This window comes from Aedes aegypti, chromosome 2 (genome assembly GCF_002204515.2).
Source record: "Aedes aegypti strain LVP_AGWG chromosome 2, AaegL5.0 Primary Assembly, whole genome shotgun sequence".
NCBI lineage: Eukaryota > Metazoa > Arthropoda > Insecta > Diptera > Culicidae > Aedes > Aedes aegypti.
In genome coordinates, this window is record NC_035108.1 from 429,384,289 (window position 1) to 429,409,866 (window position 25,578).

The 25,578-nt window shown below is 37.9% G+C and overlaps 1 protein-coding gene across 3 annotated transcripts in view; it reads left to right on the forward strand.

Annotated features, from left to right (window-relative positions):
- Positions 1 to 2,509: 2,509 nt before the first annotated feature.
- Positions 2,510 to 25,578, forward strand: part of LOC5573933 — a 155,651-nt gene continuing 132,582 nt past the window's right edge. The window contains exons 1-2 of one of the 3 annotated variants that reach the window (XM_021847681.1): positions 2,510 to 2,841; positions 10,397 to 11,354. In XM_021847681.1, the coding sequence (XP_021703373.1) occupies positions 10,640 to 11,354 (715 nt within the window). In that variant the 5' untranslated portion in view covers positions 2,510 to 2,841; positions 10,397 to 10,639. The remainder of the gene's footprint in view (positions 2,842 to 10,396; positions 11,355 to 25,578) is intronic. The other 2 variants (XM_021847682.1, XM_021847683.1) reach the window with 2 other exon arrangements.

Genomic DNA, 25,578 nt, shown 5'->3' on the forward strand with positions numbered 1-25,578 from the left:
AATAAAAAAGAAAAATTAAAATAAGTAGGAACGAACTCACCAAATAACGTTATTGTTGTATATTGCCAAAATTATTCCTCATGTAGGTGAGTTGTAGAATGACCGCATTCAACATAGGCTTTTCCACTGTTTTCATTGACATCAGATTCTTGGATTCCTACAGCTCAACAACAAATGACACACGTAAAAGTATTTATCAGCCGAACCAGAATGGCTCTAAAATCCATTAGCCGAAGGTGGTAAAGTTTTCATAAGCACGACCAAAACACAACTGAGAAAATTATTCACGTTGTAAACTATCATTCAACAATTTACTGAACTTTATTCACATCAATCTTTGTTTTACAAGTAATCAGTCATCAAATGACCACGCGTCACACAGATTCTGTCTGAATAAATCTTCCTTAAACAATCCCAAAAATTTTCACAATGTTTTGGAACTAAATATTCGATTTTCCGTTCCGAACACAGTTAGAGTTAAATGCACCATCTGACATCACCGCCTCCCCACAAATTACCACAGAATCGTGGAAACAGAAGCTTGAAAACACTAATCACAAAACACTTTCGATCGCGGTATAGGGTAAGTGTTCCATTAGTTGTGGGTGTTCCTATAGTTGCGGTAGCGCCGTTTTCACTGATTTTATTGCATTAGCCATAGAACCGACACTGCCAATCGGCGTAGTTGGAATAGTTGAAAAGAGCGTTCAAATTGCTTTAAAACTGATAAAATATCACTAAAATTGCTAAAACTGTTCTTGCTTGTACCAATAGTTGCGGTAAAGTGTTCCTATAGTGGAGGATCCCATAAGGAAACAACGGATACCGCAACTATAGGAACACAAATTAAAAATATACCGCAACTAAAGAAACAGTGTACCAATAGTGGAGGTATTATTTTTCACTGACATGCCGTGGATTACTGCGATGAAATCTCGCGGAACATTACTAAAGGACCTATGTACAAATGAGAGATTCTCTCCTCTCTCGTTCTCTTTCGATTATAACAGTGGAATACTAAAGATTTTGGGAAGTTTTTCACTATAGATTGAAAGTCAATTTCCTTGACTAGCGTTTCATACATAAAACGCAACAGAAGATGTTAATGTGACTCAGTTATTAATGAAAGAGAAAGTAAACAAAGAGAGCCTCTCAATGTTAGATAGGTCCTTTAGTAATGTTCCGCGAGAAATCATTTTTCTCATTAAGTCAATGGTTGTTACTTCCCGTTACAACATTAACACGTACATTAATTGCGTTTCTTGAATTTAGGCGCGTAAATCAAGTTCAATCGTGCTTAGTACCTCCACTATTGGTACATCTACCCTAGATATGCAGCATAGATATGCTTCTGAAATATCTGCCATTACAAAAAAAATACTATTTCTTTCTAATCCCTTGCCAGGTGGCATAGCACCATCATCCTTTCCAACACTATCTGCCAGATCGAACGAAAAAAAAAAGCGGAACCGAGATGAATCGTGACAGCTAATTCGAAATCGCAACTACTCGCGCGCACGGCTTGCTGCGATCTCCTCATCGGTTTCTAGTAGCTCTTAATATTTAATGTTCAATAACAAATATTCTTGGTCAGAGTCATGGCCCCCTCAGCCCACCATAAATACGACCCTGCTTACAAGTATTCCACTAAACAGCTCGATGATTTATAATAATTCATATAACTTTAAATTAGGAATTAAATAAGTTTACAGTTTTGCGTATGCGTTGTCTTCAATATTGTTGACTGGCGTATAACTGAAGCGATCCACACAATCATAAGGACGACCACGTGTACTACTGTAGTGGTGGTGTTTATTTTTCTCAATTCAACATCCACTCAGTGTTTATTCCCACCCAACTCACCCCCCACCCTAAACTTTACCTTTTTGCTCATTCTGATAAAGGAGGAAGGTGCAAAATGCCCCATTTGGATTAATTTGGAGCTTCCACTTTAGATCCATTCGGATTGATTATAATTAAGCCTTCTTGTGATAACTGCATGTTAGTGTGATTTTCAGATTTTAAAAGGAGAAATGGTATCGCACTGATTTCTGAAACTTTTTTCAATTCATAGGAGTTTGTGCATCTGAATCAATAAAAATTTCTCTATATTTTTATCCAACTATTAATTATTTTTTTATGTTTGTCCTTCCCGAGTTCACACACGCAGCTTATAGATATGCTGAATACTGCCAAATAATTTCGCTTAGGTGATCAATTAGTATATTCTGTAAGCTGTAACAAATTTGCTTTTCCTTTATCCTTCTCCTGGAAAAACCATCGTTTTTCCGAGGAACGAGAGCACTCTCACAACGAACGCACCGAGCCGAAAACGCACGTGCTTTTCCTTGGATGTATTGCTCCCCTCGGATCGCAGTGTTGGTTAAAATTCACAGACAAAACAAAACTTCTAAACTTTTGCGAGCAATAATATTTCACATTCGTAATTCGCAAGAGAAATGAGAGAGCAAATTCTCAAACAGACCACAGACCAACGCTTAGGCGACGATTGCTGGTTGGCTGGCCATTCATTCAGTCCCGTGATTTCGAACGCGAATGATACCTTTCGTTTGGTTTCCTCCCGGTGTCGGTTACTAAAAGACTATAATGTATGTATTTCAATAAAAAAAAAACTGAATCAAGTGTTGGTGCAAAAAACAAAGAACAATCTCCGCACCGGAACCGGACAAATTATATTGTGATTAGGCAAAATTTTGAAAGTTTGGCAACTAGAAGTGTATATAGTGAAGCTTTAGTTGGAGTTTGGAAAGCTGTTTAAAAATGTGTTTCCGATTTCGGTTGGAATTTTGAGTTGTCACGAATCGGGAAGTGAATCAACTGGTAAAAGCGGTGGCAGTGCATTTATTTTCGATTATAGCTGTTGTATTGTTGGCATGAGTGACAAATTGAGCGATGTGGTTATCCAGTGAACGTACGAAAACTTGAAATGCTTGTATAGTGTACATAATGCGTTTATGCAACCGTGAAATTCACGTGCTTTCTCTGGAAACACTGAAAAAGTAAAACAACATTTAGAAACAAGTATAATTCGTGCATCGTTGTATAATTTGTTAAACAAAATATGCGTTATAAGGGAGGCATTGTAATATACTCAGACAGATGAATATAAGAAACTCATAAAGTGGACCTCAGAAATTACAGACTTCATAACATTTTTAAAATTCAAAACGATCTGTTTGAATTTCATTAGTTAGCATATGGAACGAAATTGCAAAACGGATTGGGTTTTGTAGACAGCAGCAAAGTGTTCTACTTTTAATGACACGCTACTAATCGTACTCAGTAATCTAAAAGTCTATAGACCATGCTCAGTGCAAAATTCATGAAAATTTACTTTAAAATTGTAAAAGCAAGCTTGTATTCGGCATCTTCATTATTTTACTGTTTTCGATCGTTGCAGACGTGGACGGAATTCAGTCAAGACAACAGACAGAAAATTTTGGATTATTCTATCAATGTATGTTGAAAAATTAAAGTTTTTAATTTTACAATCAAGCCATCATGCTTTTTCTATGTCTAGAAGAGCAAGACCAGTAAAATAACCTTCAGATTGGTTGGAACAAATCAAATTTGTTACACGTGGTCGAGTGGTCGAATCCACATCGGAAACCGAACTGTTCATTGGCAAAAAAATAATTTTCATTGATGTTTTCAAAATATTTTTTGACATGAAGATCAGGAGCTATTAATCTAAGTACCATTTATACACAGCTTGATTTTTTTCAAAAAATGATCGAAATAATTAGTTTTGCTTAAAATTTGAGCTCCCTTGCGCCTATAGTTAACCTATTGTTCCTATAGTAGCACTACCGAGAGAAACTATTTTTTATAATACAAAATAATTGATGAAATAAGAGCTTTTTTTACATCAATCGAAAGCTTTTGATCCACACTGTGTAGGAAAAATATAAAAGTTTTGTAAAAATACGATTTTGATAAGTATTTTTCCAACGCCGTGATGCTAGTGCTACTATAGGAACAGGAATTAGAAATAGTGCTACTATAGGCACATGTTTTCCTATAGTGGCACACGCGATAATAAATACAAACATTTGAGTTTTCGTAGTTTTCATATTTTTCCCACAAAACCAAGATAAAAAGCTTTCGGGTGATGTAAAAATAATGATGCTGACGATTTTCTATGATTTTTTGATCTTAGCTATGCGGCTATTGGTACATCGACCCTACAACCTTGGCATTTTCCATTTTTTATTTGTTAAACATATCAACCAACACCAAGAATAATAAGCTGCTCTCTGGAAGTTTCTTGATGAGGATGTAAAAAAAATCATCATCGCCAGGGGCGTTCGTATTTTTATTCATTGTTATAAATAATTATTTTCACTTGTTTCGCAATTAGTTTGTAATAATTTGTTTTCCTCTCTCAATGGAATTGGCTCCTGAGGTTTTTTCAAAATTTTAAATAACTTCCAAAATGGCTTAGAGCCCGGGTCAAATTGAGAAACTGTGTTTTAAATTTGTTTTGGATCCTAATTGATTAATGCTTTTTCACTTTTTTCGATCCATATAATTTTCAATAGCAGCATTGCGAGTGCGCTGAAATTGCATTTTTTTAAGCTTATCAGACAGCTCAAGAGTTTAAGAACATCGTCTATAATCATGTATTTGAATTTAATGTCACATTTTGGTATTGCAATGATCCTTGATTTAACAACGAGGGCATTATCAATATCATGTATAGTTTGCAAAGAAATGTTAACATCAAGATTATTATCGATGTATGTTTCATGTGTATTCCAGTCGGCTCGTAATGAATAAGGTGCTAAAGCCCTGTCCCAATTTCAGTGTCAAACGGTTAAGTTTAGGCCGAAAACACATGTTTTCTCAATTTTTTAATGTTTTTCTTTTGTTTAAGTCTAAAAAACATTTTTTGTGTTTCTTTAGATTTTTTCACACCCCTTGCCTTAAACTCAAATTTTCGAGTATATTTTGTTTTCCGTGTCCTTTCCAAAATGTCAGATAGAAACAACCCCAGTGTTAAAACTAAAAGCCATGTGGTGTTTTTGTCGACTTTGCGAACGTCAAACATGATCAAAAGTGTCATGGTTCCCATGGACCCAATTTTGGAATTAAAATTTTAATATGATATAACCGCTATTTGAGCGGGAAAAATTGCTAAAGTAGTTACAGTAACATGCTCTTTCGTGTTACTAAATTAAAACAGGATTTCATTGAGCATTTTAGGACCCTATTGAGAGTGGAGCTGAAAGGATTTAGAATCGCGTCATGGAATATTTTAAATGTAACAAGAAAATGATCAGAATCGAAATCAGCGTGAGTAACCAGTTGGCTGACTAAAGTCGGTTGAAACCAAATCGATCGAAGAAGGGTTTCTAGAAGAGAAAAAACAAGTAGTGCTATCAGAGTTTTGAATTGAGAAATATCATGAAGAGCACTAATCAAATAAAATTTTGCCGTTAGAACTTTGGAAATTATTCCATGAGTATTGTTTTCCATTTATGTCTCCAATGACAAAAAAATGACTTATTGTGAGTCAATTTCGACAAATTAAGTTCGGTCCAGTGCATTGAAATGGCAAGTAAGCAGCTATGAAAGTATATTTACCAAGCTATGCTTCAACAGAAACACTCAAAGTTTCAAAAACTTTGGTTTCCAATTACGAAAAAAGTGGATGTTTTATACGCTATGAATGATGATAGCAACTCTCCCACATGCTCCATCCAGTCGAACATTACGAGAAACAAAAAAGTTTGGATCTCTTTTGAGTTTGGATCCAGGTTTCAAATAAGTTTCAGTAATAACTACTACATGTGTGTTATTAGCGGTTCAAGAAAATTCAACAGTTCGTCCTCTTTACCATATTGGCGTAATTTTTTCACTGTTGCTCCCAACAAGAGATACAACGCGTTCGTGCGAGGAAAAAGTTCGGGAAAGTCTCGGAAATAATCAGGAAATCTGGGGAAGATCAATTTGTCATTTTGTATGGGGGATTACATGACGTTTAACAGCCTACAGGACCACTAATAAATAAGAAAATCGAAACATCCAAATTTTTATAATATTTTTGGTAAGCTTTGAAGATTGCTTTGGTTGAGAGATATAATACGTGGATCATGAATGCGGCAATCGATTGTTTGTTATAGTATAGCAAATTGTTTGCTTAATGGAAAAGAATAGTTGATTTTGATGAGTGATTGTGCTGTGCATATTTGGAGCCTTGCTTACACTTATCTGAATAATACGTCAGGAAATGATGTTTACATAGTATAAAAATTACGAAGTGGACAAGAATAAGCAGAAAAATCTGGATATCTGGGAAAATGAAAGCACCTACAGCTATTCTCCGCGTAGAGCTACCAGATTAACTTCAAAAACTATTTCATGACTATTTAAGTTTAATATATGTAATTTTTACCTGTGTTATAGTTTTTCCTTTCATGATTTTTTTTTATAAAAGCAATCAGGAATTTATCCAAACATTCGCCCAAAGACTTCTGTAGCTCTTCCAGAATTCAGAGTACAATATTTCTCATAGAGTTTCTTTTGAAATCAACATGGATTTCTAAATATATTAATTCTCAATATTTCAACTCTTCAGACAAATTCTTTACAAGTAATAAAGCTGAAAACTTCCAGCTGTTTCTACATGGAAAACTTCTGAATTTGTCAAGGGATTTTACCATCCCATAAAGATTTCAAGAAAAGAATTCTAATTTAATAATACTATTCTGTTTTTTAGTTGAGAACATAAAACAATAGATACTTGAAACCACTTAGGCGATTTTTCCCGCTCAAATGATTGTCAATTCATATTCAAACTTTAATTTAAATTAAAAATGTTGAAATTTGAACCTTGACACTTTAGATAATGTTTGACGTTCTCTTCGCCGACAAAAAAAAAACACTAAGATCTGGCATTTTTGAAGATACACGAAAAATATAATTCATTCAATGTCTGAGTTGAAGTCTAGTAGGGGTAACATAAACTCATAAAACAAAATAATTTGATTTTGGGTTTAGAGCAAAATAAATCACCAGAAAATTAAGTAAATGAGTAATTCTGACGTAAACTCAAGCGTACATAAATTAAGATAGGGCTTTAGGACCCTATTCATTTAAAAACTCTAACAGGTGTTCGATTCTCGATGGATTTATAAGATTTCACATCAAGAATGTTTCAATGTTTTAACTACAAATTTCACCAATGTTTGAATTTTGATCCAAATAAACCGATCGAATCATATTCAGAGAGTGTAACAGTTCATGACACATAGCAATCGGAGAGCCCTTGTTTATATTCACTCTCGAGAGAGCGTTCAAGTGCAGCAACTCTCACAGACTACAACGGCATCGAGTCTTTCGAGTAATTTGTGTTTTGTATACAATTGTTGATAACTTTGATATTTTCTGGTAATGAAGCTTTAAACAACTTAATTATTAGTAGATGGAAAACCGAATTGAGTACTATACCATTTAATTCCACTTGAAATTGTATTTTTTGACAGATACGCGTATTTCGACCTCAACTATAAGGCCGTCTTCAGTGTCTAGTACACGACACTGAAGACGGCCTTACAGTTGAGGTCGAAATATGCGTATCTATCAAAGGATACAAACTCTAGTAGAATAGTATAGTAATAAATTCGTGTATCCATCTACTTATAATTAAGTTTTTTTTTTCTAGGGATCCTTTCTAAATTTATCATCACTGATTATTCAAAAAATTGCTACAGTGTTTTTTGCAGGAGTTTATTTGTGGAATTCACAGTAATTCCTTTCGAACTTTCTTCAATAATTTTATCTTAGTGTTTTCTTGGATTTCTCCTATGAAATTCATCGAAGAATTGTTACAGTATTCACGGGAATTTCTTTTTCCGGATTTTGATTCCGTTGCATGTTCCTGTGACGCCAGTATAGGAGACAGGTTCAAGCGTTACGACTCATAGAAAATTTCGAAAAACGGAATCAAGATCGGTTGTGTTTGGTTCGCGTTATGCGAGTACGAAAAGATATTAGTGTTCAGTCAAGGATGGATTGCCAACTGGTGAGCTCATTTCAGCGATTTATCTAAACACAAATCCAAATTCCTGGAATTCATTTAAGCTTGCTTAAAGGATTTATTCAGAAACTCATCGAGATATACCTGAATTAATTTTGCGATAATGCTTCAACAAGTTGATATTTTTTCTTTTAGAAGTTCTGCCAGAAAATCTTTCTACAATTTTTATCAGAATATGTCCAGGAGATTCTTCAGATATACTGAGGCATTTTATTTTGAAAAATGTCTTCATTTAATAAAAATAAATTTCAAATTTCAGTGTTCCAAGGTATGACATTTTGATTTTGATTTCTTGAGATATGGTGATCAATTTAATGCTGCCGTCAATTTCACTCGAATTTACAGTAGTTGGTAGATTCTTTCATTACAATTTTCAATCTCGTTCAGATCCACCTCCCGTTTATAATTGGGGGTTCCGATGAAACTTTCTGTAGTCCAAATGAAAAGAAAAAGGGATTTGTACAGTAACCGGTGAAAAAAAATCATTCCATGATTAATTTTAAAAATGTCTCCAAATGTCAAAGATTTGCATAAGAGTTAGGCGTTATGATCATCCTGTCAAAAGATAAACAAATTGTTTTGGTTTACTGGTATTGGTTGTGTTTATTACACAAACAAAAATAAACAGCAATATCATAGATATCACTTTTATGAGGTATGACAAAAGGATCAATTTCGAAACTGAACAGAAAAATCGGTTGAATCCAAATAAAGTCAACTTATTTGATAACAAAATAATCAATGTGACCTCCTTTCGCCTCGATGATTGTCTGCAGTCGTTTTGGCATTCTTTTCACTAGGTTTTGAGGTAGAGGGGATCCTGTTCGTTTCAGGGCTTTTCCAATGCCGCAAAAAACGTTTTGCAATAATATTGTGCGTTTAACAAACACGTTTGTTTGTTGGTTACGCCAGTTTTCTCCACTTTACTATCCAAAATCGCCCATAGATTCTCAAGTCAGGCCTCTGAGGGGGCCATTCCAAGGGTTTGGAAGAAGGCGAGCGTTTTCTTAGCCATATGCTTGGGGTCATTATCTTGCTGAAAGGTGTAGTTGTCTTCCAAACCCATTTTCCGCAATGATTCTTCTAGATTTTCGTTCAGAATATCGATGCCATTGATAAGCGCCAGTTTACTCACTCCAGACCACGAGAAACAGCCCCAGACTACAACATTACCTCCACCGTGTTTCATGATTGGCTGGAGATGTTTGTCCTGCAGACAGACCTTCATCACTTTTGCGCCACACTCTCTGTCGTCGTTTCCTGTTGAACGGCTCAAACTTCGATTCGTCTGACCACACAACACGTGTCCAGAACTCCAGGTTCGTTTTATGGTTGGCGAATTTGAGCCGCTTTTCCTTGTTGACTTTACTGATGAACGGTCGCTTTCTGGCGAAATGGCCCTTCAATCCATGCTCAGCGATGCGTCGACGACTCACACGGTTAGAAATCGATAAACTCAACTTTTTTTTTAATTTCTCGAATGGTGACGAATGGATTTGATATCTCCGATGATTTTGCGATCATCTCGGTGATCTGTTTTACGTTTTCGTCCACGTTCTGGCTGATCAGCAACAGTTCCAAGCCTCTGGTGCTTCAGAAATAACTTTTGAACAGCACCGCGACTCACTCCATATCTCTCAGCAATAGCGTGCTGGGTATGGTTCCTGTTGCAATCACGTACGATCAGGTTTCGGACCTGCAGCGAAATTGTTTTGCCACCCATGCTTAACACTTTCAAAACGCTTCCTCTGACCTCGACACGTTTAGTTTTTTATTTAACTACGACCGTGCTTTCAGGTGGAAGTGAACAACGAAACGTCAAAACGATTCTCATACCTCCGTAAATGGATTTTACACTGAAATATTTTTTGCTGAATAGGCCTTTTCATGTGACAGGTCCGTCTATGCATTTGTTTACATCGGTGGAGCACCGGTGCATACACGAGGCTGTCATTTTCATAGAAGAACTGTCAAAGAGCTCCCCAATCAGCTGTTTTTGAACGTCATGTGAATAGGCCTATGATCTTCATATGATGGCCTAGAGGATAATTTTGTATTTCGCCAGCGCTACATTGAAATCAATGTAATATTGACTGTATACAGGTTTTCAGCATCTTGAAAATATAAACAAAATGAAATGAAAAAAAAATGAATGTTTCTAAGTTTAATGTTGCTATTTCAACTTGTTTCATCTACTAAAACAATTTGGAAATTTGATTGATATGTTCGAATGGAGACCACAACGTTAAGTTCAATAAGAACTTTAACAATATAAATTGGCACTTATGCCAACAATAGACAAAAATAATACCAACTAAATATTCTACTGAAAAGTGTTTTAGTGAACTAATATGTATTGCACAAACAATAAACAGATATGTAACAAAACAAATTGGTAGTTAAAAAAGCTTAATGGAATACACATATGGAAAACCAATAGAAATGTCAATGAATCCTCTGGAAAACGTGCCATTCATCGACCTAACTACAACCGTGATTGATCCTCACGTGAAGTTCCACCTGATGACTAAAATGATGAAACGCTTCCGCATAACACCCTAAGCAGTCCCACACAGTATGCTGTTTGAGGCCGTTCAAAATGGTGACCTAGATAAGGTAGCCGCCCTGCTGGACAACGGTGCCGATGTCAACGAGCGGGATGACAAATTCTTCAACACCGCTCTGCACAGGTCAATCTTTGCCCAGCGAAACCGTCCCGAGCTGATCGACTTGTTGATTTCCCGCGGAGCCGACTGCAATGCGCTCAACAAGAAGTATCTTACGGCTTCGGAGCTGGCTCTGGAGAAGAAGCTCGACGATCTGGCCAAACATATGATCCTGCGAGAAACCGAACACATCGACAACCATCTGGCGTACTATCTGTTGATTCGGCGAGGCAACCTTCAGCTGCTAGAGTTTCTCATCTCGATCAAACGGCTCAAGTATGAGGATGAGATTCTGATCATTGCCAAGGCGTACGGTGAGCTCAAGCTAAAGAATGTGCCCCTGAAGGAGCACATGGAAGCGTATCTGAACGAGATACTGATCAATCATGACTACTGGTTGATCAATAGCGGCAGTGGCAAGCAGCGAAAGGATCGGGTGCAGAATGTCCATCGAATCCGTGAAATTGTGGATAACGTACGGGAGCTGTTCACGTCCTATGACAACTACAACCTGATGGACGTGGACAGCATCTTTCTGCTGAGGCTTTCCTACATTTTGGAGAACATCTTCTTCATTCGGAATCAGTACAAGGAGCTTCCATTGCATCATGTTGAATTCTGCATCGGTGAGTACCTTAATGATGTACTTCGGAATTATCATAACCACCAAAAGAGATTCTTTTGGTAGGAACCTTTTATTTATTTTCTTATTCTTTTATTAGTATTATTCTAAAAATTACATTCATTTCTTATATCTAGGTGTTCTGTGTTAGGAAACACTATTATCCTAATTTGGTAAAACAATATTAAGCTTCTATCAACATTTCGTTAACACCATATTACATATAATTTGCCGTAGCAGCTCAGAATTTTTACAGCTGAGATTATTCCACCTGATGATAAGAGAAAAAACGTTTTCGATTACCTTAACCTAGATAACCTGGTATTACCACAATTAGTCCATATTGGTACATCATAGAATATGGATGGCCTGAAAGTTTGTTTGAAGATCAAAAGCTTGTTCTTAAGACAAAGTTTTGATGTTCTGTTAATAAATGGATAACGACATTTTATATATTTGTAACATTTGGCTTGAATGCCCTCAAAAAGTTAAATTTTTATCTAGCATGAGCCATAGCTACTTAACTTCATCTTACCAATTTATTGGAACCGCTCTCATCGTGACAACATGTCTACTTGAAGGTTTCAAATAAAGAGCTTCTGGTTTATGTGGGAATATTATATGTTAAGTTTTAGAGGCATTAAAAGAAATCTTTCATTTTTGCAAGTATGATGAAAAATACCTAAAGTTTTTTGCAATCTACTAAAGACGACGCACGCTTCGTACTTTGGCGGATAGGCCTGTATAATCCGCAAACAAATATTGTTGGCATCTTTGAGGTAACTCAGGTAAGCCAAATGTGAAAATATTGTATAACGTAGGTTTTGCTGCCTTGAAGAACCCCAGCTCATACATGAAGTCTTTCAGATTTGTAATGCTGAACCAGAAGTGCACGATTTGACAAATAATTATAATTTTCCAATCAGGCCTTCAATTTGGCGCAATTTGGCCACCGTGTTTTGCTTGTCACTCCGTGTAGCCCAGCCCGCTTTATGGTCTCCTGGGCCACTTTGACGAATTAGCCTTTTTGGCTACGTCTTGGGTGGAAAGGTTCGGGTTATTCTTAAAGTACTGCCTTATCTTCCGCGCCTTCACTGACTATTCTGTTTATTCTGAACACGATGAAATAGTGGATTACAAGCTTTTTGCCGATCCATCTGTGCGAATGACCAGAATTATCCGCAGGACTGAAACGGCTGTCATCCACGAACAACTGAAGTTAAGCCAAAAATTTGGTGCTGGAGAAGGTGCTGATTTGACAGCTCGTCCAAAAACACCGTTTTAGGCACGAGACACACTCGTTTTCGAATGCGACATTCATATTTTACCTATCAATCTAGTGTTGATGATCAATACGTATTACTCTATCCAGTTTTTCTGTAATTGCTGGATAATTCTCGCATAATTTATGATCTCGCCCTAAAAGCCATTGGTAACCATGTGTGTAGCTCATTGTTTCTGAGCATTTGAATGGATTTACACGTTGTTTAACAATTCTATGGTGAAGAAAGGATCATTATCTACATACCAGTGATGTTGGTTTAGATGTTTATTCCTTCACTTGCTCAGAAACAACGAGCTACACACATGGTTACCAATGGCTTATAGGGCGTTATCTCAGAGTATGCGAGAATTTATCCACATTTTATTAGGCACAACGATAAACGATTATCAATAGTATAATGTTTTTCTCATACGAAATTTGTCGCTTCCGCACAGGGTTTGATGAGGGCAAAGCTTAAATTTGTTTACTCCAGCACTAGCGCCACACAGATGGTGGTAGACTTCAAGAACTAGCGCTTTCTTCAGGGGGTTGGAATTATCGATCACCACGCCAAAGATTTGCTGGCGTAGTTCTTCTTGTTTCGAATGCATCTTGAAAACTACTTGACAGATCGCGATAAACATAACACTCTAAACTAATATTACCCAAAATTTCATTAATTTTTACCCACGCGATAAAAAGGTACACTCAAAACAAAGAGTCGTATTATTTCCGAGGCCAATCTTCATGTTATTTAGCATTTTTATTGTTTTGGAATTTATTGTACAGGTATGTTCCGTTTTTATCACGTTCTTATTTTGTCACGCTCCGATTTCGTCAACAAACTATTCCGTTTTTATCAACACACAAAAAAATATTTTTTTATGTTTTCAAAATGTTTAGAATATGAACCAAATACTTATTTTGATGCAATTTAAATGCTTTTCAAAAGCCTCAGAGTTGAATTTTTGACATAACGTTAATATTGAGCCCCTACGATACATGGTAGATGTCAAGTCATATACGATTCAAAAAGGTTTGACTCCTTCTCATCCACTAATCAATTGGAGTTTTCAAACTTAGCATGGTCTGTTGGGCAATATTGACCCATTATTCAACAATCGTGAACTCTGGCCACGTCCTAGTAACAACTGGAATTTGTGGTTAGTTGAATAATTGGTTAAGAGAGTTGCAGAGACCTCTCCTTTCTCTTATATAACATGGCATCAAAGAATTTTCTATGCAAATTTGTTAGACAAAGGGGCTGTCCATTAACTACGTAAGACAATTTTGGCGGTGTTTCGAACCCCTCCTCTATGGTTTGATTTTTTGTATGAAAATGAAAAAAAGAATTTGTGTGGCACGTAAGATATCTAAGCAATCTAAAGAAATTTTGGAATCTCCATATAATAAGTTTGCCTCGACCAAGAGGGTAAAGGGCTGAAATGGCCGACAATTTGATAAACTGTTGATACTGGATGTTCCCACGTGACGCACGTTGACATCCCAGATTTGCTGGGATCTTGAAACCTCACCCCCACATGAAGACTATAAGGGTTATTAGTGTGGGATATAGAATCCACTGCGATGGGAGGTAGCAAAATAATTGATCGAAGCAATCGGTTTAGACGAGTTGGCATTCCTACTGACACTTGCAGGCTACAAATATGACGCACCTTATGATGCAAAGGACATTTATGTGATGATCGTTTAAATATTTGATGGTACCTGTAATTAAATTCTAACCAAGAAAACTGAAACTGTTAAAGATTTATTAGAAAATCATATTGATTGATATGAGTCTGCAATCAACTTTCATTACGAACCTAGGAGAAAGAACAATCTAAATACTAATCTTAGCTCTAAACATCAATGATGTGCATTAAGATGATAAAATGTATATTATCCCAACAAAATTGCAATTTTCTGTTCAAATTTGCGAAATATTTTGCCTAAGAAAATCATTACATTTTTGTCACGGTTCCGTTTCTGTCAACTGAAAATTGCCGATCGTGTTGATAAAAACGCAACATAGGGGTCATGCACAAATAATGTCACGCTCCGAGGGGGGAGGGGGTCAGCCCAACCTTGACAAGCCTTACAAAATTTTCGGAGAGCCCATACAAAAAGTGTGACAAAGGGGGGGGGGTCAAAAATATTGAAATTTAGCGTGACATAATTTGTGTACCATCCCATACCTGTATTCACATTGTTATTGTATTCACATATTACGTAACTTTAAAAGCTTAAAAGTTCTTTTTTTATTAGAAATGCAATCAAACTTGGCTGAAAGCACAAATTTTGTTTGTATTTGACCGAGTTCGAACAAAATGTGTATGAGGAGTGGATCAATATATTTTAAATGAACTCTGTATGAAAGATATCGTCAAAATATAAGTAAAATATTGTATAATTCAAATAGCTTTAACTTGAAAATCAGCTAATCTCTGCAAAAAAATAAACGTTTTTTTGTAAAATCCAAGGATACTTTTAATGTGCAATTTTCAAAATGACGGCGACATGACGCGACAAGAAATGTTTTTCTTGTTAAAAATCATCAAAATTACTAAAGCGTAATATTGAATAGTTTTGAAACTTCAACGAAATATTTATTGTCCATCCTCATGCTCAATAAAAGTGTTGAACCATAAGCTTTTAGATAGTGCATAACTTTGGGGAATTATTGCATTTCTAAAATATGAATTGTTACATTTTTCTATTTTTTGACTTCAGCCATTTTGACGTTATATAAAAAAATAATTTTAGTTCAATTTCGTTCAAGGATTGTACTGAGGTATATTTAAAAACGTTAAAAACCACAAAAATCTCAAAACAAGTTTTGGTAATTTTGGCCGCCTCTTTATATGGAGCTCGACCATAGTGCAGAGTCATGACAAATCAGTACAAATGGCCAATAAGGAACCGAAGTTAGATCTCTGGCCGAAACAGGTGCTGGTGGCCTATATTGGCCAACGAGTATAAATACGGCTTGCCATATAATTTAGATTTACATTTTCTCTTAGGCTGGCCAAAACTGGTGCTTCTGCCCTAATTATAATTAACCTGATGGGTAGCGATCGTTAACTGAAAAATAAGCATTATTGGAGATTCTGCCAGGGGAATTCCGGGAACGAAAAATGTTACCGTTCACCTGCCTGGTACTAGTCTAGACGATTCGTCTACGCGAAGGGCAATCCCCTAAATTAAACTTATGAGTGCCCCCGCAAGTTGCGCATACAAACTTAAAGAAGATACCAATTCTTTCTCTGGATAGACGTTCTGAGCATGAGAAAAACTTCCGCAAATCATGCACTTAGCATCCATGCGGCAATATTTTGTACCATGATCCCACTTTTGGCACCGATGGCACTTAGTGGGGTTTAGGAAATTTCCTCCAAGTTTATGTAAATGTTCCCATGTCACACGAGCATCGAACATTGAAGTCTTGCTTTTGGTAGGGTGAACTAAATAATACCCTTAAGAAAGCCCTTTCCGGCAAATAATTACTTGGACTGTAAATCTTTAATTTTAAACATTCGAAACAACTGACTACGATAACCGGCACCCTTTGTTTCCTCTGGGCTAGAGGCTGCTTCGATTTTATGTTCGGAAAATTTGTCTAAAGTATCGAACTGATAATGTTGATAATTGCATCGAAATGAGCAATCGATGAAGTTATCAACATTAACCGTTTCACCCTTGAACAAAGTGCGCATTCCGGGGAAACGTTCTTCCTTCCCTTTTTATTTAGTGACAATTTAAAAAAAAAATCTTGGAAGGAAGTTGTGAATTCATAGTTGGAAGAAGATGGTGTCCAAGATGGATTACCACCGCTAGCTTTCGCTAACGGGTCCAACAAAAAATCGAAGATACGGGTCCAAAAACGGACAGAAAAGGGATTAATCGTAGAATGAATAGTACTGAAAAGTACTGTTTTTGAAACACTGACCTAAAAGAGCTAGTGTACGCACAGCACGAGAGCATGAATGCGCACTGCTAAATGATTTGTAATTTATTCCTAAATTATAATAACATAATCATCCCAAATTAAGATCGATAATTTCCCGGTTCGAACCTACGACGGCAGCGAAGTAGCTGAAGAATTTTTAATTTGTGGCGTTAAACAACCTCCGCTTTTAAAAACTACAACTCAGCTCAACGGAGGCAACGCGCGCGATTCCCGGGTCTTTGCGCGCCTTGTACCGTATCCTATCTACGACCGTTACCGCAAACGGTAGGTAGGTTCCCAAACACCGTACCAACAAAAACAACTATAATCGCGGTGCAAGGACGCTCTCACTCTCCTCGATGTCGAGTTTGCCTCCTTCGCCCCCCACCCCAAAAGGACACCCAGCGTTCGAATGCGTGGTGCGGTACGCGTAATGTACGCACTATTCGTTCAATGATGGGATGCCAAGAGCGTTACTCTCTTCTAGGATGCGACGACAATGAGGAAATGGGGTGAGGGTCATGAGTCGCGTACCATGAGGATATTGCAAAAAAGTCACTTATAGCCTACCACCCACACCCATGTATCGCTAGGGACAAACAGTGGCCATCGGTGGCTCGGGATGCATCCTGTCTCCATCCACCTTCTTTGATCTCTTCACCTTCGATGATAAGTTCAGTGCACACTGGTCCACAAAGGTGATGCTTTGGTAGAAATCATTTTTTTTTAATGAAGAGATATTGATTTGGTGTCTTCGACAACTGTTTTTCGCAGTTTTCGGAGAACCCAATGAAGTACTCCGAGTACTGTAGTCGTCTATATTTTGACTCTATCTTTTTCTTCTTCTTGGAACTATCTCCTCATTGGGACATAATTCCAAGTTCTCCACCAGCCTGGCAACACATCGCCGGCAGTTCAAAAGCATGCCAACACTTCCATTCAGTTTTCACGCGCACCCACCACACCGTATCGGAACGAGATTTGCTTCCACTTCATCGACTGGACTGGGAATCCCGAGGAAGGCAACCGAATGCGTATAGAGTGCGATCCATCCCTCTTATCGTCACCCACTCCACGTGGCCGGGCCGTCTAACATGCGTCTCCCCTTTGGATTGCAGGTGCACAACGTTGCACAATGGTTCGACCGATATCAAATGTCGGTCAATATATTTGATACACTTTTTGCCATATTTGAGCATTATGGGTACTATTTTCTATTTTTTCTTGTTTAGGACTGATAATTATGATGTACAGTATTGGACTAAATATTTGCAGCGCTTTAGGTTATCCATACAAAATAATCAAATTTATTAGGGCTCCGATTTAAGAGAAATTTTAAAGCAAATCAGACATAGCTTGAATTGCTTGAACCGTTATTGCTTTGAGCTCATGATTAGAAAAATCGCGCAAAAATATATGTTGAAATTAAGTTTGTATATGAATAACTACGAAAATTTCAATCAAATCTGTTCATACATAACTCAGATAATTGTGTATAGAAAATCAAAAAATTAAAAAGTATCGTCCAATATTGTAGCATGGAAAAATCTTTCCTTCACAGTAAAGAGATCAATTCTATCCTAGCGGCATCCAGATATATTGAATTCCAAGACATTTTTTTTTGCAAAAAAAGTCCACTGTTCATTGTGCGTTGGGCTGCTGGTGGAGAAATTTAAATTTTTGATCCCTCCAAATCGCTGATGGACGGTTCCATCGGCTTCTGGTTGTTATTAGCGATGATGTTTTCTCAGTACATCCCGTGTGTATGGGTGGGTGCATGTTGCATTTGCATCACACACGCTGCAACTCGGTGCAGCACATGTGTGAATGTGCATATGTGTGTGAGGCGTGCATTCGGGAGCGTAAATCTCTCCTCTCCGGCGTTTTATTTTATGATAGTTTATCTTTCACTTCAGGTCCGCTGTCAACAGGGAGAGTGAGAGTTGCGTTTGGAAGACGGAAGACGGTGCGGTGCTTTCTTCGACCCCCACCCAAGGGTTATCTTCTTGTATGGCGTTCGTGCTTGGAGCGCGCCCTGGCTGGATTGTTGTTGTTTGGAAGCGCGAAATTTACAGATACCAGACGAAATGCATTGGCCGACGGCTCGCTACAATTTTCTTTTGTATAAGCTTTTAATGATGATGTGAAATATTCGATTTTTGAATTTGGTTTCAGTCATTGCTCTTGCTGAGGCCCTATTCATTAACAAATAATCAAACACGTAAATTATTTGCAACTAAATAACTGGATCGACAAGGAGTGATTAGAAATCCAGTGTGATTTGTTAAAATTTGAATATATATTTTTGTGTTTAGGTTATCTTCCGTAGTGCTTTCTTTGCTTCAGGATTTCGATTATACTACCACTGACATCTATTGCCTTTTCAGTTATGAATATCACCTATTGCATAGAAATGAGCAATCATTCGTAGCTTTGAACACATTTTCGGAACATCAAATCGAAGCAGCCTCTAGCCCAGGCTAGACCAAGTTTGTATACGCAAATTGCGGAGGCAACCATAGGTCTCACTTTTGAAATTGCCCTTCTCGCAAACGAATCGATGTGGCTCGTACCAGGCAGATGTACAGCAATCATTTTCTAGCTAGAATTCTCCAGTCAAAATATTCAACAATTCTCACTTTTCATTTAACGCTCGCTTGCCTAATAATCATACTCATCAGGTAAATTATGTTCATGCTCATACACAAGCTAATTTTCTTCCGTCCGGAAACCGTTCGAATCTATTCAATTGGAAAAGAAATACTCGAGATAATTCCTATGTTAATGTTGTCGTAAGTAACTCCAGCTCCTCCCCTTTTCTTCCTACGAACAACCGTTTGAATTGTTGCAAATCAAATGGAAATACCCTTGCTTATGCCGTCGCTGGTTACTTTTATTCCGTCTATTCATCAACCTGTTACAATTCAAATACAGTGCGATTCCGTTTTTGGCAACAAAGTCGAAATTTTCAGTTGCCATAAACGGAACCGTGCCAAAATCTGAACCCATATTTTAAATTTTATTTTTCAACTATTGGTATCAACAACATCAGTAGAATGTCTTTACATGACCCTTATGGAATCATTATAGCATTAAGACTTCGAAACGGTTCACTTCGAAGCACTTTTCCGTAGGGTTGTACTGTGCTATAGATCTATTGCCCAGTAATGTTAATTGTGACAAACGTTTAACATACTTTTTACAACTACCGAAAAGCTAAACATTACATATAATTTGCAATTGGATTAGATGGACAAATTGATGTGAAGATTTGCGAAAAAGTTACACGTCTTCTCAGTGAGAATCGAACTCACGACTCCCCGATCTCTAGTTGGGGCGCGTTAACCACTACGCCATGAGAGGACTCCTGAACGCAGAAGTTAACCTGAATTCGATTTCAGCTCAATAATCACGTGGTCCTCTTTCGCAAAGTGCACCTCTTTCGGAAGAATTAGATGCCCATCCAAACACAACGCTTTCTATATATATCCAATGCCTAGCCCGAGAGCGCATTGTTTTTTAGGTATAGGAATAGCACACTACACTAGCCAGCAACTGCGCTGGCTGAGGTTTCTATTGTGTGGGCTTCCAATGGGTCGCGTGACCACGTGATTATTGAGCTGAAATCGAATTCAGGTTAACTTCTGCGTTCAGGAGTCCTCTCATGGCGTAGTGGTTAACGCGCCCCAACTAGAGATCGGGGAGTCGTGAGTTCGATTCTCACTGAGAAGACGTGTAACTTTTTCGCAAATCTTCACATCAATTTGTCCATCTAATCCAATTGCAAATTATATGTAATGTTTAGCTTTTCGGTAGTTGTTAAACTTCCACTCGGCTGGTTGGCCGTAAACCACGATTCATAATTAAAACAAGTATTTATCGAGCAACGGACTCATGTTCCGTAACCGGTCGTTTGAGAACGTCGCGACCCATTGGAAGCCCACACAATAGAAACCTCAGCCAGCGCAGTTGCTGGCTAGTGTAGTGTGCTATTCCTATACCTAAAAAACAATGCGCTCTCGGGCTAGGCATTGGATATATATAGAAAGCGTTGTGTTTGGATGGGCATCTAATTCTTCCGAAAGAGGTGCACTTTGCGAAAGAGGACCACGTGATTATTGAGCTGAAATCGAATTCAGGTTAACTTCTGCGTTCAGGAGTCCTCTCATGGCGTAGTGGTTAACGCGCCCCAACTAGAGATCGGGGAGTCGTGAGTTCGATTCTCACTGAGAAGACGTGTAACTTTTTCGCAAATCTTCACATCAATTTGTCCATCTAATCCAATTGCAAATTATATGTAATGTTTAGCTTTTCGGTAGTTGTTAAACTTCCACTCGGCTGGTTGGCCGTAAACCACGATTCATAATTAAAACAAGTATTTATCGAGCAACGGACTCATGTTCCGTAACCGGTCGTTTGAGAACGTCGCGACCCATTGGAAGCCCACACAATAGAAACCTCAGCCAGCGCAGTTGCTGGCTAGTGTAGTGTGCTATTCCTATACCTAAAAAACAATGCGCTCTCGGGCTAGGCATTGGATATATATAGAAAGCGTTGTGTTTGGATGGGCATCTAATTCTTCCGAAAGAGGTGCACTTTGCGAAAGAGGACCTCGTGATTATTGAGCTGAAATCGAATTCAGGTTAACTTCTGCGTTCAGGAGTCCTCTCATGGCGTAGTGGTTAACGCGCCCCAACTAGAGATCGGGGAGTCGTGAGTTCGATTCTCACTGAGAAGACGTGTAACTTTTTCGCAAATCTTCACATCAATTTGTCCATCTAATCCAATTGCAAATTATATGTAATGTTTAGCTTTTCGGTAGTTGTTAAACTTCCACTCGGCTGGTTGGCCGTAAACCACGATTCATAATTAAAACAAGTATTTATCGAGCAACGGACTCATGTTCCGTAACCGGTCGTTTGAGAACGTCGCGACCCATTGGAAGCCCACACAATAGAAACCTCAGCCAGCGCAGTTGCTGGCTAGTGTAGTGTGCTATTCCTATACCTAAAAAACAATGCGCTCTCGGGCTAGGCATTGGATATATATAGAAAGCGTTGTGTTTGGATGGGCATCTAATTCTTCCGAAAGAGGTGCACTTTGCGAAAGAGGACCACGTGATTATTGAGCTGAAATCGAATTCAGGTTAACTTCTGCGTTCAGGAGTCCTCTCATGGCGTAGTGGTTAACGCGCCCCAACTAGAGATCGGGGAGTCGTGAGTTCGATTCTCACTGAGAAGACGTGTAACTTTTTCGCAAATCTTCACATCAATTTGTCCATCTAATCCAATTGCAAATTATATGTAATGTTTAGCTTTTCGGTAGTTGTTAAACTTCCACTCGGCTGGTTGGCCGTAAACCACGATTCATAATTAAAACAAGTATTTATCGAGCAACGGACTCATGTTCCGTAACCGGTCGTTTGAGAACGTCGCGACCCATTGGAAGCCCACACAATAGAAACCTCAGCCAGCGCAGTTGCTGGCTAGTGTAGTGTGCTATTCCTATACCTAAAAAACAATGCGCTCTCGGGCTAGGCATTGGATATATATAGAAAGCGTTGTGTTTGGATGGGCATCTAATTCTTCCGAAAGAGGTGCACTTTGCGAAAGAGGACCACGTGATTATTGAGCTGAAATCGAATTCAGGTTAACTTCTGCGTTCAGGAGTCCTCTCATGGCGTAGTGGTTAACGCGCCCCAACTAGAGATCGGGGAGTCGTGAGTTCGATTCTCACTGAGAAGACGTGTAACTTTTTCGCAAATCTTCACATCAATTTGTCCATCTAATCCAATTGCAAATTATATGTAATGTTTAGCTTTTCGGTAGTTGTTAAACTTCCACTCGGCTGGTTGGCCGTAAACCACGATTCATAATTAAAACAAGTATTTATCGAGCAACGGACTCATGTTCCGTAACCGGTCGTTTGAGAACGTCGCGACCCATTGGAAGCCCACACAATAGAAACCTCAGCCAGCGCAGTTGCTGGCTAGTGTAGTGTGCTATTCCTATACCTAAAAAACAATGCGCTCTCGGGCTAGGCATTGGATATATATAGAAAGCGTTGTGTTTGGATGGGCATCTAATTCTTCCGAAAGAGGTGCACTTTGCGAAAGAGGACCACGTGATTATTGAGCTGAAATCGAATTCAGGTTAACTTCTGCGTTCAGGAGTCCTCTCATGGCGTAGTGGTTAACGCGCCCCAACTAGAGATCGGGGAGTCGTGAGTTCGATTCTCACTGAGAAGACGTGTAACTTTTTCGCAAATCTTCACATCAATTTGTCCATCTAATCCAATTGCAAATTATATGTAATGTTTAGCTTTTCGGTAGTTGTTAAACTTCCACTCGGCTGGTTGGCCGTAAACCACGATTCATAATTAAAACAAGTATACTTTTTACGCCTAAAAATCCTCAATGATTTTTTGGAAGCTTCATGCATACTATTTGTATGAGTGGGCTTCGTAAAATCAATGATCGCATTAGTGACCTTTATTCAAGAAATCGACATTTTCTTAAAACTGTGTGAGAATACGAAAAAAAATGTGTAATACAAAAACGTATTTGTAAAACAAAAGCGCTGAGTATTGCAAAACGGCATATCTTTTTTTAATTTAATGAACAATAACAATCAGTTTGACTTTTGGACTTTAGGAAAATGCTGAGGCTCTGAAGCATCTTGCTGGGAATCCGTAGGATCTCACCTAGAATTCTCAAGATCCCGCTAAGGATTTCGTTAGGAATCGGTATTTTTGGATTCTACCAGAAATACTCAAAATATTTCTAGAAATCCACATTATCCCGCTAGAAAAATACAGGACACCCCATCAATCTTCAGAGTTTATTGGGAATCACCAGATTTTGGACATAATCCTCAATAACCAATTATATATTCTCAGCACACCGCCAGAAAACCTCAGTGCCTGCTAGAAATCTGCAAATATCCTCTAGAATGCGTTAAAATTTTTGAGAAGTCCCCAAGAACCGAAAATCCTTAACTGATTTTCAATGACCCAGCTCAAAAGGAACATTTTGATTATGTTCTGACCCGTATACATATCGGCATAGGGATGGTACACAAATTATGTCACGCTAAATTTGAACTTTTTTGAACCTTATGATATCAACAGAAATTAACAGGGTCCCACTATGTAACCTAAAGAGCCTAATAGGAATCTTCAGATGCTTGTTAGGAATCTACAGGAAAATTCTAGGGCTGTGAAGCATCTTGATAGGAATCCGTAGGATCTCGCCTAGAATTCTCAGAATCCCGCTAAATATTTTGCTATAAATTAGCATCTTTGGGTTCCGCTAGAAATACTAAAAATATTTTGTTATAAATATACATTATCTCGCAAGAAAATTACAGGGCACCCTAGCAATCTTGAGTTCATTAGGAATCATCAGATTTGGACATAATTATACATTCTCAGCACTCCGCCAGAAATCTTCAGTGTCCACTAGGAATCTGTAGATATCCTCAAGAATTGCGTCAAAATTTCTGAAAAGTCCCCCAAGAATCGAGAATCCCCAACGGATTTTCATAGCCCCAGCTTAAAAGGAATATTTTGATTATGTTCAGACCCGTATTCTTGATTAGAAATCTTGTATAGAATTCTGAATCGTCTCTTAACAAATCTAACGTCTTACAGAACCTCTAACAAAAGTAGCTATAAATAGTTGACGCAGAAAGATCAATTTGCATGCCAATACTACAGACAAAAAGTTAAAATACTGTCAATCGTTTTTATCGTTTATGTTTATTATAAAAACAATGAGCCCAGAAGTTGAGCCAATATTTATGATTGTAACTTTGTGTGAGACATGGAATTTTTGTTCCTCTTATATCGGTGCTTGTGCTCAAACAAACTGTTCCAAATATAGAAACATGTTTTTTAATGTATCACCTACTGGCAGACTCAAGTGGGCTGATCACTCAGCATAAATGCCTAAGAAAAGAGTTTGGTATCTAGTTGAGGTACTAGTTGAGATTATTCAAGGGGGTGGCATGATCCAATATTTACCAACCCAACATCAATTCAACATGGCGTCCAGTGTTCTTGTTTTGATTGTGTTGAGAGGGACAAAACATATGTTTTTATGGGTAGGAGACATCAATAATATCTCGCTGATGCGTAAAACATTAAACAAAATGATGAACAAATGAAAAGCGCATCAAATACGACGATTCAATGCGATATGTTTAATTGTCAGAATCTAGCACTACCAGCGTATGAGCCGTATACTCGAAAATCAAGAGCAAGGTTAGGGCAAACCGACCAGAAAGTGGGTACCAAAACGCGAAGTACCAAAACGATGTGAAGAAGAGCCGAAATGTATGCAGGATGACAGTCGTGTCAGTCCCCTGAGATTATTGGACTCATGAAACGTTGCGAATGTATGACCAATGACCATCCCAAAGTAATTAAGCGCGTACGGTAGCCATTACTGGTTGGTGAGATTTCGAGGAATATCGACGAAAATGGAGCTCTGCAATGTAATCGGTGTTGAGTTGACCTGTTATTCAAATGACTACATCAACAGACACGAAAATATTTACAAAAAAATACAAATTTTATTGTTGAATACCAAATGTTGCCAAAAACGGATCCATTTTGTTGCCAAAATCGGGGGGTGCCAAAAACGGAGCATGCCAAAAACGGAATCCCACTGTATACCATGAAGTGATTCTCAACCCTATCAGCTCGTTTCAATTATTTTCGAGTATACTGAAATACATATGAACAATAAATCAATAGTAATCTTGATGTTAACATTTCCCTGCAAACAAAATTTGATATTGACAATGTTCTTTAAACTTTAAATAATTCCATTGTTGAAGCGAGGGACAAAGTCTTTGACAGATTACCACTTGCAATCTTTTTCAGTGTCAATTACTCTTATTCACTGAAAAAATCGTCGCATCTCCCTACTTTAAATACTAACACCAGATGAGTACCTTTATACTTAATCTACCTACGAAAGTTTCAACAGGGTATACCTGCCATGTCGTGGTG